General features: G+C 40.7%; 1 protein-coding gene across 3 annotated transcripts in view; it reads right to left on the reverse strand.

The window, feature by feature from the left end:
• The window catches only part of INO80 (INO80 complex ATPase subunit), a 137294-nt gene that overhangs the window by 66751 nt on the left and 52265 nt on the right, over positions 1–18278 (reverse strand). For all 3 annotated transcript variants that reach the window (XM_063716583.1, XM_024232717.3, XM_024232718.3), the window contains exons 15-23: positions 14095–14154; positions 12868–13010; positions 10859–10943; positions 9471–9588; positions 8152–8237; positions 4115–4282; positions 3469–3602; positions 2393–2457; positions 1580–1673 (exon numbers count right to left, since the gene is read on the reverse strand). In XM_063716583.1, coding sequence (XP_063572653.1) covers positions 1580–1673; positions 2393–2457; positions 3469–3602; positions 4115–4282; positions 8152–8237; positions 9471–9588; positions 10859–10943; positions 12868–13010; positions 14095–14154 — 953 coding nt within the window. The remainder of the gene's footprint in view (positions 1–1579; positions 1674–2392; positions 2458–3468; positions 3603–4114; positions 4283–8151; positions 8238–9470; positions 9589–10858; positions 10944–12867; positions 13011–14094; positions 14155–18278) is intronic.

The raw sequence follows: 18278 nt of genomic DNA on the forward strand, positions 1-18278 counted from the left end.
CCAGGAAGCGGAGGTTGCAGTGAGCCAAAATCGAGCCACTGCACTCCAACCTAGGCGACCGAGCCAGACTTTATCTTGGGGAAAAAAAAAAAAAATTCCTTGATATTAAGGAGATAACCATTTCTAATTACATAAATGAAAAGTAATAAAATCAGTGAGAACCATTATACCAAAGAACAGAGAATTAAACTTCCCAGAACACTTGAGGCAGGCTATGCTGCAATCACTAACTAAATGAATCACCAGCCTCCATTTGCCCTGTAGAAACAAGTAAAACAAGACTTACTAGAAATTATGGGAGAAAAGCCTAAACAGTTTATATTTAAGGTGTGTGTGTGTGTGTACGTGTGTGTGTGTGTGTGAGAGAGAGAAAAGCCTAGTTTATATTTAAGGTGTGTGTGTGTGTGTGTGTGTGTACACATATATATATATTCTTGTTCTGTTGCCTGGGCTAGGGTACAATGGCATGATCTAGGCTCACTGCAACCTCCACCTCCTGGGTTCAAGCGATTCACCCACCTCAGCCTCCTGAGTAGCTGAAACAAGCGCATGGCACCATGCCCGGCTAATTTTTGTGTTTTTATTACAGACGGGGTTTCACCATGTTGGCCAGGCTGCTCTCAAACTCCTGACCTCAGGTGACCCACCTGCCTCGGCCTCCCAAAGTGCTGGATTACAGGCATGAGCCACTGTGCCTGGCCTATTTAAGATATATTATGAAGCATCATACAATTACTAAATGAGCAAAAGAAAGGTACAATTCACTTATGAATAACAAATTACAGTCTTTTTGTTTGTTTTGTTCTGTTTTGAGACCAAGTCTCGTTCTGTTGTCCAGGTGGAAGCACAGTGGAGCGATCTTGAGTCACTGCAACCTCCGCCTCCTGGGTTCAAGCAATTCTCCTACTTCGGCCTCCTGAGTAGCTGAGACTACAGTGGTGTACCACCACACCCAGCTAATTTTTGTATTTTTGGTAGAAATGGGGTTTCACCATGTTAGCCAGGCTGGTCTTGAACTCCTGACCTTAAGTGATCCACCCGCCTTGGCCTCCCAAAGTGCTGGGATTACAAGTGTGAGCCACCGCGCCTGGGTCTGGCCAACAAACTTTACTCTTTTTTTTTTCTTGAGATGGAGTTTTGAACTTGTTGCCTCAATTGATCTAGGCTGGCCTCAACTGATCCAGGCTGGAGTGCAATGGCGTGATCTCAGCTCACTGCAACCTCCACTTCCCAGATTCAAGCAATTCTCCTGCCTCAGCCTCCCGAGTAGCTGGAATTACAGGCATGCACCACTATGTCCGGCTACTTTTGTATTTTTTAGAGATGGGGTTTCTCCATGTTGGTCAGGCTGGTCTTGAACTAACGACCTCAGGTGATCCACCCGCCTCGGCCTCCCAAAGTGCTGGGATTACAGGCATGAGCCACCGTGCCCGGCCTACACACTTTACTCTTAACAAAAGAAAATTAACGACAAGTTCTCTAAGATGATATCATATTAAATATTTAATTCCACAGTATTCAATATCTATCCCATTTATTCCTAAGTGGCCTCTTATCAAGCAATAAGCAAACCTCTCACCTGGCCAAAAGTCCCTGAAGCATAAGCTTTGCCATTTCTGCTGGAGATATATCAATAAAGCGAAGGAAAGAGAAACAGCTTTCTTCATTAATACCTGAAATATAAAAGACAATTTGAAACCCAACAGCAAACCAAGAGACGATGCTCTTGGTTAAGCAGTTAAAGCCTGCTCAACTGCTGAGTTTTGACTTAAGAACAAAACACTATTCTAAAGGTTCTGATCTAACCACTATGGTGCAAGTTAGGGTGCCACACCTTTATACTACAATTACAGATAAGAGAGGCAGGCCTATGAGATATAGCATATATATACGGACCAGACTAGAGATGGCTCCTACGTTACCTTTGGGATTTTTGGATGCTTGCCTAAATGCCTTCTCTTTGTCCAATGCTAGGAAAAAGAAAAGGACAGGACAGAGGTGAAAGGTTCTGAACCTTGGCCTTAATGTTTTGGACAATGAGCAAAGTTGAGTAGCTTCTTTTCCTCAGGCTAAGACAGAAGGAAGTCTCATTAATGAGAGAGTCCAGCACTGACTTTGTCAAGTTTCAAGGGCAAGAAATTCTTGAAAGGCAGGTATAAAATAAAGATGGAAAGTCAATAATACTATTTTCTACTTTTTCCTCTCATAGCTACAAATCACAGAGCCTATAAAGATAACTAATTTCCTTAATTAAATTTTATCAAGATTTTATAAATAAAGGCCTACCATATAGGCAAAACTAATACTCATGCTAAATCAGTCTCTCAGCAAAACAAAGAGCATCCTGGTAAAACTCTGACAAACCTACTTTCCCAAAGATCAAAACACCTACCTTTTCTGTGAAAGAGAGACTGTTGGATATAGTCTGGTGCAAATGGAGAAAGAACCCTTAACCACCTGCAAAGTAAGTAAATAAAATAAAGCCAAACCCAAACATAAATAATGGAAAGTTAACTAGACTAGAGGTTCCATACCAAGTAAAACCTTTTAGTTTTGAAACTGTTTCACTTTTAAGAAGTTTCTTGCCATATTACCAGGCAAAAATCATAGCATACATTAAAAAAAAATACAAAGTATTTAGTGAAAGTGTAAGAAGAAAATACAAATTAAAAGTAGTCTCATTTTATTTCAGAGAATCACAATTCTAGTGCCCTAAGGTATATCATATACTATATTAAACAAAAGGCAATACAGCTCTGGCCTGTTCCCCCCCAGCTCAAGTTAAATATTAACCTGGAGCTACAAATAACTAATGAAGTAAAATCCAAGAAATGTGTTTCAATTTCAGTTTCATTAAACTAAATACTGGTGATGAGTTTCTCTACAAAAGAGCTTTCTAAATCCATGGTTCTCAAATGTTGATATGCAGAAAAAACCTCTGGGAACTTGTTTAAAAATTCAGAAGCCCGGGCCATACTAACTCACAGGTGTGGAATGGACCACACATCTATTTTCTGAATGGAAGTCGTCTCTAGTGTATTACCTTAACAACCACTTCAAACTTTACTAAATTTATTGTTGCTGACTCTGAGAAAAAGGTAAATTTGATTAACTTACAATACAATCAGTTCACCCACAAGTGCAATTCCAAATGTAAAGTAAGCCACCACAAACCAATTTCAGCAATGGGGCATAGATACGCATACTTGCTGCAAGTACATATTTACAAATTGGTGCACATTCCTGATTCAAAGAAGAACCAGAAGTGACTAGGGCCTTTAAGACCACCTAGCTGAAGTTTTAACAGTGCTCAAATTCCTTCCATAAGATCCTTCAACAGTTGTCCACCCTTTGCTTCAATGTCTCATTGCTGGGGAACTCATATTCTCTCCACTAAATTTATCTACTAAGCCATAAAACTGTAAACTATAAAACACTAATAGTGAACACATAGTAATACTTCCCTACCTGTCTCGTGAATGATTGAAGACCCTGATCTGTCCATGACGGTAGATAAACTTTGAAATGTGGTATGGCTTTAGGCAAATATGAAATGGAGACCAAGTTTCTTGTCGTTCAAATAACTCTGGGTGATTACACACCTAAAAGGAAGGGAAATGGTAAGACAATATTACCACATGCAGACATCATACGTAATGACAGGGGATCCCAAATCCCAAATGTTTACCTTTGGGAATGGATACTTTCCCATTTTCATCTCATTAACAGCCTTTGTTTATCTGGCATCAAGGATAGACTTTTTCTTGAAAAAGGTTAATAAAGACAACTTCAAGGCCAGGTGCAGTGGCTCACCCAGCACTTTGGGAGGCCGAGGCGGGTGGATCCCTTGAGGCCAAGAGTTTGAGACCAGCCTGACCAACATGGGGAAGCCTCATCTCCACTAAAAATACAAAAATTAGCCAGGTGTGGTGCCAAGCTCCTGTAGTCTCAGCTCCTTGGGAGGCTGAGGCAGGAGAATTGCCTGAACCTGGGAGCCAGAGGTTGTAGTGAGCCGAGATCGCGCCATTGCACTCCAGCCTGGGCAATAGAGCAAGACAATTCTATCTCAAAAAACAAAAAACAAAACTTCAAGGCAACTGACCTAAGCTCTTACCTTCCTAAACTGCATGACCAGATTCATGAGGCTGCTGGTGGTGTTCTGTGCTTGTTGGGTAGAGCCCATAGAAGACTGCAATAAATCCTCAATGGAAATTTTGTTCTTTAGTGCCTGATATAACAGCTTCTGTCGGCTGGTCAGTTGGCAATACATTAGAATCTCAATCTAAAAATCAATAAGAACATTTATATTTGGAAAAGTAGTTTTTAAGAAAATTCAGCATCAGCTTAAAGTTGAAAACACACACGAACCATATTATGATTGAGAATAAACATATGTGAACTCAGTATCTCTATAAACCTGTGAATGTGGACAATCATTCAGAAAAAAATGTATATTCCTTGGCCCTCTTCTCTTCATCACTCATTCCATTTGCTTTCCCTGGGCAATTTCTTCCATTTCTAACTGTGCCACCTAACAGTCATCACAGTAACATACAAAAATATATTCCCAAACATAACCCAGGCCAGTACCTGCAACTACTAACTCTAAGAGTCCCACTCAGTCTGCAGCAATTGCATATGTGATGTGTCAGAAAAACAGTTCTCTTTTCCACAATTTACTAAATTGGTTAACAGCATTACCATTCCTTCAGTTGGGAAAGACAAACTTAACTCACCTCTGAATGCTCTCTCACACCTCATGTTCTAGTATTTCCTAAATCCTTCAATTCAGCTTGGAAATCTACCACCCTTTCTAACCATACCCATTGCCCTACTGCTGGCCCTCACCTGATACAATATAGACTGATAATATTTTGTGGTCTTCCTGCCTCCAGTTTCTTCTGGTTGTGATATACTTTCCACATATAGCTTATAAAGGAATTCAACTGCTGAAAAATCTTCAATGTGCATTTTTGCCTATAGTAAAATGTTGAAACTTCTCATCTCGGCAAAGAAAGCCTCCAGTAATCAGGCTGGACGCAGTGGCTCACGCCTGTAATCCCAGCACTTTGAGAGGCCGAGGCGGGCAGATCACAGGTCAGGAGCGCAAGACCAGCCTGGCCAACATAGTGAAACCCCATCTCCACTAAATACAAAAATTAGCAGGGTGTGGTAGCGCATGCCTGTAATCCCAGCTACTCAGGAGGCTGAGGCAGGAGAATCACTTGAACCCGGGAGGCAGAGGTTGCAGGGAGCCAAGATTGCACCATTGCACTCCAGCCTGGGTGACAGAATGAGACTCCATCTCAAAAAAAAAAAAACCAGTTCTCCCATAATCAAACCTACCTTACTGTCTGAGTTTCTCATCATCATAACCTCCTCACATACCACTTAGCCACAATGATCTGAAAGTTAGCCAAAACAGGCTGCATATTTCAATGTTACTCTATCTTTGCTCATGCTGCCCTTGTTGCCTAGCCCCCCATTCCCACCATATTTTCCTAGTAAATGCCAACTCATCATTTGAAACCTAGCTCACATGTCATCTTTGCTTTAATGCCTTCTCTAACTTTCCATAGCAAAACTACTAGTAAGATAGGAAACACTAAATGATGTTTAAGAAACACATACTATACACAGTGGTTAGGAACCATACTAGATCTTCAGATCACCTCCCTATGTAGCACTAAACAACAATTATGAACTAGCTGGGTGCAGTGACTCACACCTGCAATCCCAGCACTTTGGGAGGCCAAGGCAGGAGAATCGCTTGAGCCCAGGAGTTCTAAGACCAGCCTGGGCAACATAGTGAGACCCTGACTCTATAAAAATTAAAAAATAAAAAATTAGGGCTAGGCGTAGTGGCTCACGCCTATAATCCCAGCACTTTGGGAGGCCGAGGTGGGTGGATCACGAGGTCAAGAGATCGAGACCATCCTGGCCAACCAACATGGTGAAACCTCATCTCTACTAAAAATACAAAAATTAGCTGGGCATAGTGGTACACGCCTGTAGTCTCAGCTACTCGGGAGGCTGAGGCAGGAGAGTCGCTTGAATCCGGCAGGCGGAGGTTGCAGTGAGCTGAGATCGCGCCACTGCACTCCAGCCTGGTCAACAGAGCAAGACTCAGTCTCAAAAAAATAAAAAATAAACAAAAAATAAAAAATTAGCCAGGCATGGTGGTGTGCACCTATAGTACCATCTACTAGGGAGGCTGAGGTGGGGGGGATCCCATGAACCCTAGAGTATGAGGCTGCAGTTAGCCATGATCATGCTACTGCATTCCAGCCTGGGTGACAGAGTAAAAAATCCAGTCTCAGGAAAAAAAAATTTTTTAAACAATGAACTGCTATTGTTTACACGACCCTTTAAATATAAATGCATTAGGGATTCATTTTTTAAATAAAATATTTTCCTTCTCTCAGTTGTATCTATGTGACATTGCTGTTTATTAGCTAAAATCAGCCAATTTCAAAAAACTGCCCATCAAGATTTTGAGAAAAAAAGACTAAATAAAGGTACAGTTCTACTCCTCTCTTTGAAGAGGATATACATACAATCCCTGATTTTTTAAGTCCAGCACGGTGGCTCATGCTTATAGTCCTAGCACTCTGGGAGGTTGAGGTGGGAGGATTGCTGGAGTCCAGGAGTTCAAGACTAGTCTGGGCAACACAGCAAGATCCTGTCTCTAGAAAAAAATGAAAAATTAGCCAGGTGTGGTGGTGTACACCTGTAGACTCAGCTGCTAGGGAGGGTGAGGTGGGAGGACTGCTTGAGCCAAGGAGGTCAAGGCTGAAGTAAGCCGTGATTGCACCACTGCACTCCACCATGGGTGACAGAGTGAGCCCTTGTCTTACAAAAAAAAAAAAAAAAAAAAAAAAATTACAAGGGGAAAAAAAGGAGGGAGGGATTAAAAGATACTAAGAGGTCGGGCACAGTGGCTCACACCTGTAATCCCAGCACTTTCAGAGGCCCAGGCAGGTGAATCCCTTGAATTCAGGAGTTTGAGACCAGCATGGGCAACATGGCAAAACTGGTCGCTACAAAAAAAAAAAAAAAAATGCAAAAATTAGCCAGGTGTTGTGGCACACACCTGTAGTCCCAGCTACTTGGGAGGCTGATGGGGGAGGATCACTGGAGCCCAGGTGGTCAAGGCAACAGTAAGCCAAGATTGTGTCACTGCACTCCAGTGTGGGTGAAGGAGTAAGAACCTGCCTCAAAAGAAACAACAAACCAGATACTGAGAGACAGACCATCCAAATGCTATGTGTGGACCTTGCTTGTATCCTTATTCTGACAAATTCTTTTTTTCTTTTTTTTTTTTTGAGACAGACACTCGCTTTGTCGCCCAGGCTGGAGTGCAGTGGCACAATTTTGGCTCACTGCAAGCTCTGCCTCCCAGATTCATGCCATCTCCTGCCTCAGACTCCCGAGTAACTGGGACTACAGGCGCCTGCCGCCATGCCTAGCTAATTTTTTGTATTTTTAGTAGAGACGGGGTTTCACTGTTAGCCAGGATGGTCTCAATTTCCTGACCTCATGATCCGCCCGCCTCAGCCTCCCAAAGTGCTGGGATTACAGGCGTGAGCCACCGTGCCCGGCTACAAATTAATTCTTTGAAGAAGAGAGACAGACACACAAAGACAACTGGAGATATCTGAACACTGACTAGATGCGTGATGCTATCATGGAACTGGTCTTTTTAAATAGGTGTGATAATGGCATGCGGTTAGGCAGTGTTTAAAAAAACCGAATCTTTTAGAAATACACATGAAAATACTTTATAAACAAATATTCATTTATAAAACATCCAGGATTTGCTTTTGAATAAGACAGAGGTAGAGTTAATGATTATTGTCACGGAACAATGGGTCAAGGGGACTCATTATACTATCTTTCTACTTTTGTAATGTTTCAAATTCTCCAGTAAAAAGCATTTCAAATTCTCCAGTAAAAAGCATTTCAAAAAAAGAAAAAAAGGTGTTATTTTCCTCAATTATTTGCCTCATTTTAAGTCCTCTTTGATCCATGCAAGTTTAAATGTCTTCCTTCAAGCAAACTTCAACTAAACATATATCAATAAATTTCTCCCCCTGGAATCTTAAGTTGGTGCCTGTTGAGGCTTAAACACATGAGGTCTTCTTTACTTACCTTGTCAGATAATTCATTTTCCACATCTTTCTTGATTCTCCTCAGCATAAATGGCTTCAAAATCATGTGTAAGCGAGAAAGTTGATCTGAAATGCCGGGAGGCCCCCAAATAATACATTATACTGATTTCACAAAAACAACAGAAACAAATACCACATTCACCTCTCACCAAACTCTTCAAAACTCCTTTGGCTCAATGATTCTCTAAAAGTCGACTGAAACTTTTTCCCAAGTAGGAAAGCAAGGAATTTTAATTTTTTATACCATCTTGCTATAGTCAACAGGATAAATATACTAGGCTCTATTTTCATTAGAATTCATTTTTAGGTTTTAGGGACATTTTATCACTAATAAGGTTGTAAGTATAATAAAAATTATCTGGGACTCTCAGTGTTCCCCAAAAATTACCTTCCAAAGGATGTCAGCAAATTAACAACTCATAGTGTAAAATCACATAAGTACTTTTCTAATAGTGAGCAAGCTCATGTCTGTGTAATAAACACTTCAGAATGCTCTTAAAATCAGAGATATTATTCAACAAGATCAAAAGTATTGATAAGGTTAAAAATGCTCACAATGGAAACAAATTCTAATACGTAGCGAAAAACAACAAAAATGGCCCTTCTAATATTTGCTGTTTTTATCACAGGAAAAAAGCTTTGACCCATTAGACCCACAGCATTTGACCCATTTGATCCACAAAGAATTAAATATGAATTTTCTTTTGAGATGGAGTCTCGCTTTATCACCCAGGCTGGAGTGCAATGATGCAATCTCGGCTCACTGCAACCTCCACCTCCTGGGTTCAAGCGAGTCACCCGCCTCAGCCTCCCATGTAGCTGGATTGCAGGTATCCGCCATCATGCCCGGCTAATTTTTGTATTTTTGTAGAGACAGGGTTTCACCATGTTGGCCAGGCTGGTCTTGAACTCCTGACCTAACGCGATCCGCCCACCTTAGCCTCCCAAAGTGCTGGGATTACAGATGTGAGCCACCATGTCTGGCCAATATGAATTTTTCAAGATCTAAATGGGAAATGTGAATTCTGCAAGCTAAAATATAATACTTTATGAATCAAGCCTGATTTGCCTTGATTAGACAAGACTATAGTAGTAATCATCTAAATTAGTTCTTTTTTGACTGTTAAATATGTACAAAAAACATAATTATTTTATAAGCAAAAAATGTGGTTTTTTTCCCCCCTGATTTGTCTATGTATACTGGAAGAAAAATTATTCAAATAAAAGAAAATATGCAATTACATGGTTGCCTACACTAATAGGTAGATAAAAAGAAAGCCAGCTCATAATAGTACTCACTCTCATCAATAGCGGATTTGTTTTCGGCATGGCTCTCAATGTCCTTGGAAAACCATTCATTAAATTCCTCATGTGAATCAAATAATGTTGGCATAATGAAATGCAGCAGAGCCCAAAGCTGTAAACAAAGACAAAAATGAAACAGCTATACAGCAACAAAATGACAGCGTGTAAGGATGTATTAGAGTAGAGAGAGAGAGAAAATTGCAGGTGTATTAGTGTGTAAGTGCCTAGATGCATATGTATGTGTGAGTGAAAGACAGAAAATGAATGAATTCAACTACATTCTTGCCTCATCAACCAACCCTAATTTTATTAGGTGCTGTAGCAAAATGTGATTATTTTTCAACTAATTTCAAACTAAAAGTTTCAAAGCGCAAGTCATGCTCAGATTTTGCAATGGGATAGTTTTAACGATCTTCTTATAAAAATCTATTCCATAATTGAACACAACCTAAGGTATGATAACTTGCTACTAATAATCCTAGATTAGGCGTTAGAAAAATATGGCCTGTTGGGCCAAGCCTGGTCTACCACTATTTTAAATCAAGTTTTATTGAAACATAGCCATGGCCATTCACTTACGTACTGCCTATGGCTACTTTATTAGACAAGCAAAGTTGAGTAGCTGCAACCATGATTGTATGGCCTCCAAACTCTATAAAATATATACTATCTGTCAGTTTCTATAAAGTTTTCTTCTTTTGTTTTTTGTTTTTTTTTTTGAGATGGAGTCTCACTCTGTTGCCCAGGCTGGCGTATGGTGGCACGATCTCGGCTCATTGCAACTTCGACCTCAGGATTCAAGCAATCATCCCAACTCCGCTTCCTAAGTAGCTGAGACTACAGGCATGCACCACTATGCCTGGCTAATTTTTTGATTTTTTTTGTAGCGTGCAGGTTTTGCCATCTTGCCCAGGCTGGTCTTGAACTGCTGAGTTCAAGGCGTCCTCCCACTTCGACCTCCCAAGTTGTTGGGATTACAGGCATAAGCAGCTGCACTCAGCCTCTATAAGGATTTCTAACCCTTATTCTAGATGATCAATTAACTCCCCCCAAAAATTTTAGCTCCCCTCTGTGTTAACAAATATTACATTTCAACTCTAGCAAAAACACATCTCTGCATTAAATGTTTACGTTTTCTAATGTGGTCAGTATTCCATACATAAATACAAAAGAATACAGTAATTCATTGGCCTTATGCCAGAGAGTAAGAAAACAGGAATGATGCCTATGCCTAAAAAACGACTTGGGGCAAGTCTTTTATGTGGGGACTATAATTTATACAAAGCAGTAGCACTGCAGGGGAATGGGTAAAGAATTCTATGCTCTGCTAGAATCCTTCTGTTTTATGAAGATATAAACCTGGGACCTGGACTAGTGCCTACCTCTGCCATGGTGTTCTGAATTGGGGTCCCGGTTAGCAAAAGACGATTCCGACACTGGAACTGTAAGAGGATCTTCCAACGAACACTGTTTGATAAAATAAGTTACAAATTCATGTTAGCAATAAATCATTCTTTAATTATTCTACTGAGACCCCATAATGACAAAAATGCCTTCCAAAAAACTAACATTCAGAATCAAGTACTCCATCATGTATTCAACTGAAAAACATTATTCAACAAAGCTGAAAACAGGACACTTCCAAGGGAAATGACTCCTCTCTACTGAAAACATGGTATTTGGATTTAGAAAAAATAGCCTCAAATAGGCAGAGTTGTATCATTTCTGGCTTTATAAACTCTTCTATTATCTTTAGTCACTTTTGCTGACATAAGTCATTTAATTAGAAAGTACATATCTGTGGTATAAAGTGTTAAAATTATTAATCTGTGCACTTCCAGTATGAGTTTGGAGAGAGCAGTTATGAGGGATGTTGTGTGAGAAGAAAATGTAAAATGAGCCTTCCTTGCTCCTGGCCAAAGGCATATGCTCCTTCGAACAACTGCAGTATGCCAAGCATGGTGGCTCATGTCTGTACTCCCAGCACTATGGGAGGCTTGAGTCCAGAAGTTCAAGACCAACCTGTGCAGCATGGAGAAACCCCGTCTCTACTATAAATACAAAAAATTAGCCCAGCATGGTGGCACACGCCTATAGTCCCAGCTCTGAGACTGAGATGGTAGGATCGTTTGAGACAGGGAGGTCGAGGCTGCAGTGAGCCCCAACTGCGCCACTGCACCACTCCATCCTGGGCAACAGAGCAAGACCCTATCCCCTGTCTCAAAAAAAAAAAAAGATTGCTGTAGGAAGTAATACCTTTCTGAGGATAGAAAGTTCCACAGAAGGGCTCACGCCTGTAATCCCAGCACTTTGGGAGGCAGAGGCAGGTGGATAACCTGAGGTCAGGAGTTCGAGACAAGCCTGACCAACGTGGCAAAACCCCATCTCTACTAAAAATACAAAAATTAGCTGGGCATGGTGGCGAGCACTTGTAATCCCAGCTACTCGGGAGGCTGAGGCAGGAGAATTGCTTGAATCTGGGAGGTGGAGGTTGCAGTGAGCCGAGACTGCGCCACTGCACTCCAGCCTGGGCAACAAGAGTGAAACTACGTCTCAAAAAAAAAAAAAAAAAAAAAAGAAAGAAAGAAAGAATAGAAAAAAGAAAGTTCTACAGAAAATATCATCTAGCCAGTTAACATGGACCTCTAATAAATTTCTAAGGACTCACCATGAGTTAATAAAAAATATATCAAACCTGAGGTTTAATATCACCAGTAACACTTTTTATTTACTTTGGGACCTCAAAGGTATTGGAATATTTTAAACACATAACTTAGAATAAAAAAGGATTCTTGGAGATCTGAAAACCATCCAGGGACTCAGATAATCAACATAAAACAAACAGAACATCCAATCCACATAACCTAACATTCTACTTCCTACTTAGAACTCCTGTCTAAAATAATACCTTAAAGCAAGGGCAGAGACTCCTTCCTCTATAGAAATTTTCCCTGAAGAGATGACCTGTAAAAATGTCACCTTCTTGAATAGGGAGATAAAAGTTGAGAAAAGTCTTGGTATTCTTGGCATTAACATTTGTCTTCCATGAAAAAATTAAAAAAGGGAATTTTTGCCTTCTGATCAGGTACATGACTGATGCAGAGATCATGTCACATCATATTTAAAACCTCTCATATATTGGACGGGTGGCTCATCCCTGTAATCCCAACACTTGGGGAGGCCGATGCGAGAGGATCGCTTGAAGCCAGGAGTTCGAGACTAGCCTGGGCAGCAAAGCGAGACCTTGTCTCTATTAAAAAAATAAAATAAAACTTCTCATATCTTCATTTCATTCATATATACAAGTCTGTGTGTGTGTGTGTGTGCGCGTGTGTGTGTGTGTGTGTACTTAACCCAATGCATTGAGTTTGGTTTCTACTACTCATGTTACCTGGAACTACTCTTGAGCGCCTGAGCCTCATCCAGTACCATGTATTGCCACTTGACCCGCTGGAAATACTTTACATCCTGCACCACCAGCTGATAGCTGGTAATAACCACATGGAAGGGGGCATCCTGAGTGTAGAGGGTCTTCTGTAAATATAAAAGGGGAAGGGTGAAAAGAGAAACCTAATAATTCATAATAAGGAACTGATGTATGGACTGTTTTTCTAGGGCCAAAATGTTTAAGACAGCCCTGAAGATGTGCTTCTCCCATATGGTAGGGAGATGTGCAGTGAAGTGAACCATACTGTGGGGTTTTGTTTGTTGTTTTGCTGTTGTTGAGAGGGTCTCGCTCCGTTACCCAGACTAGAGTCCAGCAGCGTGAACATGGCTCACTGCAAACACAACCTCCTGGGCTCAAGTGATCCTCCTGCCTCAGTCTCCCAAACAGCTGGGACTACAGGCATATACCACCATGCCCGGCTAATTTTTATTTTATTTTATTTTATGTAGAGATGGGGTCTCACTATGTTACCCAGGCTGGTCTCGAACTCCTGGACTCAAGTGATCCTCCTGCCTCAGCCTCCCAAAATGCTGGGATTATAGGCATGAGCCACCATGCCCGGTCACTATAACTGTTTTTAAAGCAGTCACATTTACCACAAACTAGGCTGAAAACTAGTCTTCAGCTTATTAAAGAAAAAAGTTCTGGCCAGGTGTGATGGCTCACACCTGTAATCCCAGCACTTTGGGAGGCCGAGGCATGAGGATCGCTTAAGCCCAGGAGTTTGAGACTACCCTGGGCAACAGGTTGAAACCACATCTCTACAAAAAATACAAAAATTAGCCGGGCATGATGTAGTGAGCCTATAGTCCCCAAAATTAGCTGGGTATGCTGTCTCCTGCTTGTAGTTCGGGTGGCTGAGGTGGGAGGATTGCTTGAGCCAGGAGGTCAAGGCCACAGTGAAATGTGATCATGCCACTGCACTGCAGCCTGGGCAACAGAGCAAGACCTTGTCTCAAAAAAAAAGATTCTTAATTAATCCTGGAAATCAAGTCCAGCTGATTGTCTACAACAGGAAAAGTATTGTATCAGAAAAATGGAAACTTGATCAGTGTCCAGAAATATATAATAGATAAGAAGATTTTTGTCTAAAAGAAATTATCCACATCAATTAGAGAAATAATGACTGCATGTACGGTATGTATGTATGCAGTTTAAGTAGAATGTTACCTGACTCCAGAACCTTCTGATGACTTTTCTATCATGAGGATTTCCCCAATATGGTAGCACCTAGAAAAAGGGCCAATATATACATTACTTTCTATAGATGATCTGAAAAGTATTGTAACATATATATAATTCGGAACAATTTAAAAAGAAACTAATAAAATGAGCATAGGAATTCCTCTCCTGCCAATGGTGGAATAAGTGGTTTAACCAACCCTGTTGTCCAAATAGAAACACACACAGACAATTCATTTGTCTGAAGGCATAAAACAGCTACTGAGACAGTGGGCAATTACAGAGGCCCAAATCAGAAAAGAACAGAAGCCCAGAGAGGTAAGCCTAGTATGTGGTATACTTTATATCACTGATGGTACCATGGCATTACAAAAGTTCTAGTTGAGAGGGTAAGAAACTGAGGACACTTTTTCTTAAGAGATGTAGGATAGGCTGGGCATGGTGGCTCACGCCTGTAATCCCAGCACTTTGGGAGGTCGAGGCGGGCAGATCACCTAAGGTCAGGAGTTGGAGACCAGCCTGGCCAACATGGTGAAACGCCTCTACTAAAAATACAAAAATTAGCCGGGTGTGGTGGCATGCGCCTGTAATCCCAGCTACTAGGGAGGCAGAGGTTGCAGTGAGCAGAGATGGCGCCATTTCACTCCAGCCTCAGGGACAAAAGCAAGATTTTGTCTCAGAAAAAAGGAAAAAAAAAAAAAAGATGTAAGACATAGAGAACAAAAATTGTAGTTCAAGGAAAAAGACTCTTGTAACCAGCCACATCCCTGGCTTTAAGTTGGAACTCAAAGGCTACAAGGTAGTAGTAACAGTAAATCATACATAGACTTGCCTAGACTTGCCTGAATAGGTACTGACTCTCCGCCTCAAAACATCTGAATTCCAGATTAAAAAGGCTTTGAATAATTTGCAACCCCACCAACCCCCAAATAATTACTAGTGGCAAAAAAACACATAAATCCTCTCTAGAAGAAAACAGTAGTGAGAGCCCACACTTATCTCTATAGTTTTTCCTATACAATGTCTGGCATAGCATTAAAAAATAACTAGACATAGAAAGACCATATCACATGACTGAAAGCCTACATGAAAGAAAGATAATGTACACGGAGGAGATTAAAATAATAAAAATATTAAAAACAGACTTTTGGCCGGGAGTAGTGGCTCATGCCTGTAATCCCAGCATTTTGGGAGACTGAGGCTGGCAGATCACCTGAGCATGGGAGTTTCAGAACAGCCTGGGCAACATGGTGAAACCCTGTCTCTACAAAAAATACAAAAGTTAGCTAGGTGTGGTGACACGTGCCTGCAGTCCCAGGAACTCACGAGTCTAAGGCAAAATTGCTTGAGCCTGGGAGACGTTGCAGTGAGCCAAGATTGTGCCACTGCACTCCAGCCTGGGCAACAGAGCAAGACTTTGTCTCAAATAAATAAATAAATAAAAGTTTAGGCGGGGCGCAGTGGCTCACACGTGTAATCCTAGCACTTTGCAAGGCCAAAGCTGGTGGATCACGAGCTCAGGAGATAGAGACCATCCTGGCCAACGTGGTGAAACACCATCTCTACCAAAAATACAAAAAAAAAAAAAAAAAAAATTAGCCAGGAGTGGTGGCAGACACCTGTAGTACCAACTACTCGGGAGGCTGAGGCAGGAAAATCGCTTCAACCTAGGAAGCGGAAGTTGCAGTGAGCCGAGATCATGCCACTGCACTCCAGCCTGGGAGACAGAGTGAGACTGTGTCTCAAAAAAAAAATAAATAAATAAAATAAATTTAAAAATAAAAATAAAAAATACTTTAAAAAATGCTAATTTGTTAATGAAAAACAAGATAAAGAATTTCAGTGGTATGCTATAAATTATAAAAGAATCAAAGGGAATTTTTAGAACTGAAAAATATAGTAACTAAAATCAAGAAATTAATGGATGGATCTAATGACAGATTAGATGCAGCTAAAGAGAAAATTAGTGAACTAGATGACAAGTCAGAAGAAAATATCCAGATTAAAGCACAAAGAAACAACAGAATGCAAGATTCAGCACTTTTTCTGTGATGTTTCTAGATGTGGTTTTCTTTCTCCTTATCCCTGCACCTCACAGGGCTTCTTGAATCTGCAGACCGCTATCTTTTGTTGTTCTGAAAAATTTCAACCAAATGGAAGCAGAAATATGCAGCAAGAAATGAAAATTAATAAAAATTGAATATATAATATGAAAAAATCTAAACATAAAATATATAAGCAATAATAAAATGTCTCATGGGGCTATAAAAAGTATACAAAACCTACAGCATATAAGTCTAGACAAAAGGGATGTAGTTCAAGTATACCGAAGTCTTTATATTATCCAGAAAGTAGTAACTCTTAATTTATATTATTTTTTAAGTCAAGAAGGTAAGTTTTTCCCCCAGATTATCTACTAGAGAATAAAATAGGCTAAGTATGGTGGCTCATGCCTGTAATCTCAGCACTTTGGGAGGCTGAGGCGGATGGATCACCTGAGGCCAGGAGTTCAAGACCAGCCTGGCCAACATGGCAAAACCCTGTCTCTACTAAAAATACAAAAATTAGCTGGGCACAGAGGTTGCAGTGAGTGGAGATCACACCACTGCACTGAAGCATGGGTGACAGAGTGAGACTCTGTCTCCAAAAAAAAACCAAAAAGAATAAAATAAATACATGACTAGTGCTATGATTTGAACATCTCTCTCGAGGTTTATGTGTTGGAAACTTAATCTCCAATGCAACAGTACTGAGAGGTGGGACCTTTCAGGGGTGAGAAGGTCATGGGGGCTTTGCCCTCATGAATGAATTAATGCCATTATCACAGAAGTCCCCCTCACCCTGGGTTCTTCTGCTCCTCTGCCTTCCAATCTGGAGTGATGCAACAAGAAGGCCCTTGTGAGATGAGGATGCCTCACTTTTTGACTTCTCAGGCCCTCTGGAACTATAACAAATAAATCTCTTTTCTTTATAAATTACTCAGTTTTCTGTGTTTTGTTATAGCAGTGCAAAACAAACTAAGACAAATAATAAGCTAAGAGAGGGAGGGAGAGCAATAACATTTAATCAGTCCAAAAGGACATTAAGAAAGGAGAGAACCGAAAAACTGGGACACATTTCTCAGGATCTCCTGAGCGCTGTGTCATGGGCCAAAAAATGTTTTTAAAATAGGGTGGGCGCAGTGGCTCACGCCTGTAATCCCAGCACTTTGGGAAGCTAAGGTGGGCAGATCACCTGAGGTCAGGAGTCCAAGACCAGCCTGGCCAACATAGTTAAACCCCGTCTCTACTAAAAATACCAAAATTAGTTGGGCGTGGTGGTAGGTGCCTGTTATTCTAGCTACTCAGGATGCTGAGGCAGGAGAATTGCTTGAACCTGGGAGGCAGAGGTTGCAGTAAGCAGAGATCACACCACTGCACTCCAGCCTGGGCGACAGAGCCAGACTTCGTCTCAAAAAAAATTTTAAATTTAAAAATAAGGAAAAGAGAAAAATTAAACAGGTGCCACAAGTAGAAAAACAATTAGTAAGGCAGACTTAAACTCAATATATCAGCATTTACATTAAAAGCACAAATATTCCGAATAAGAGGCAAGAAATACACCTTAAGGTCGGGCACAGTGGCTCACACCTATAATCCCAGCACTTTGGGAAGCTGAGGCAGGCGGATCACTTGAGGTCAGGAGTTAGAGACCAGCCTGGCTAACATAGTGAAACCCTGTCTCTACTAAAAATACAAAAATTAGCTGGGTGTGGTGGCATGCGCCTGTAATCCCAGCTACCAGGGAGGCTGAGACAGGAGAATTGCTTGAACCCTGGAGACGAAGGTTGCAGTGAGCTGAGATTGCACCACTGCACTCCAGCCTGGCGACAGGTAAAGACTCCGTCTCAAAAAGAGAACTGCACCATAAATGATGTAAAATGATTAAAAATAAAAGGAAGAAAAAAAGCCATGTAAAAATTAAGCAAAGATGCTCTCACATTCTGTATTCAGAAAAAAATTAACTAAAGAAAAACAATATATATCAGAAAATACAGACTTTTAGTCGAAAAGTCTTTAAAAGGAAAATTTCATAATAATAAAAGGTTCAGTTCACCAGGAAGATAAAATGATTATAAATTTGTATACATCTTACAGTTTCAAAATATATAAAGCAAAAATGGACAGAAGAGA

Source organism: Pongo abelii, chromosome 16 (genome assembly GCF_028885655.2).
Source record: "Pongo abelii isolate AG06213 chromosome 16, NHGRI_mPonAbe1-v2.0_pri, whole genome shotgun sequence".
Classification (NCBI taxonomy): domain Eukaryota; kingdom Metazoa; phylum Chordata; class Mammalia; order Primates; family Hominidae; genus Pongo; species Pongo abelii.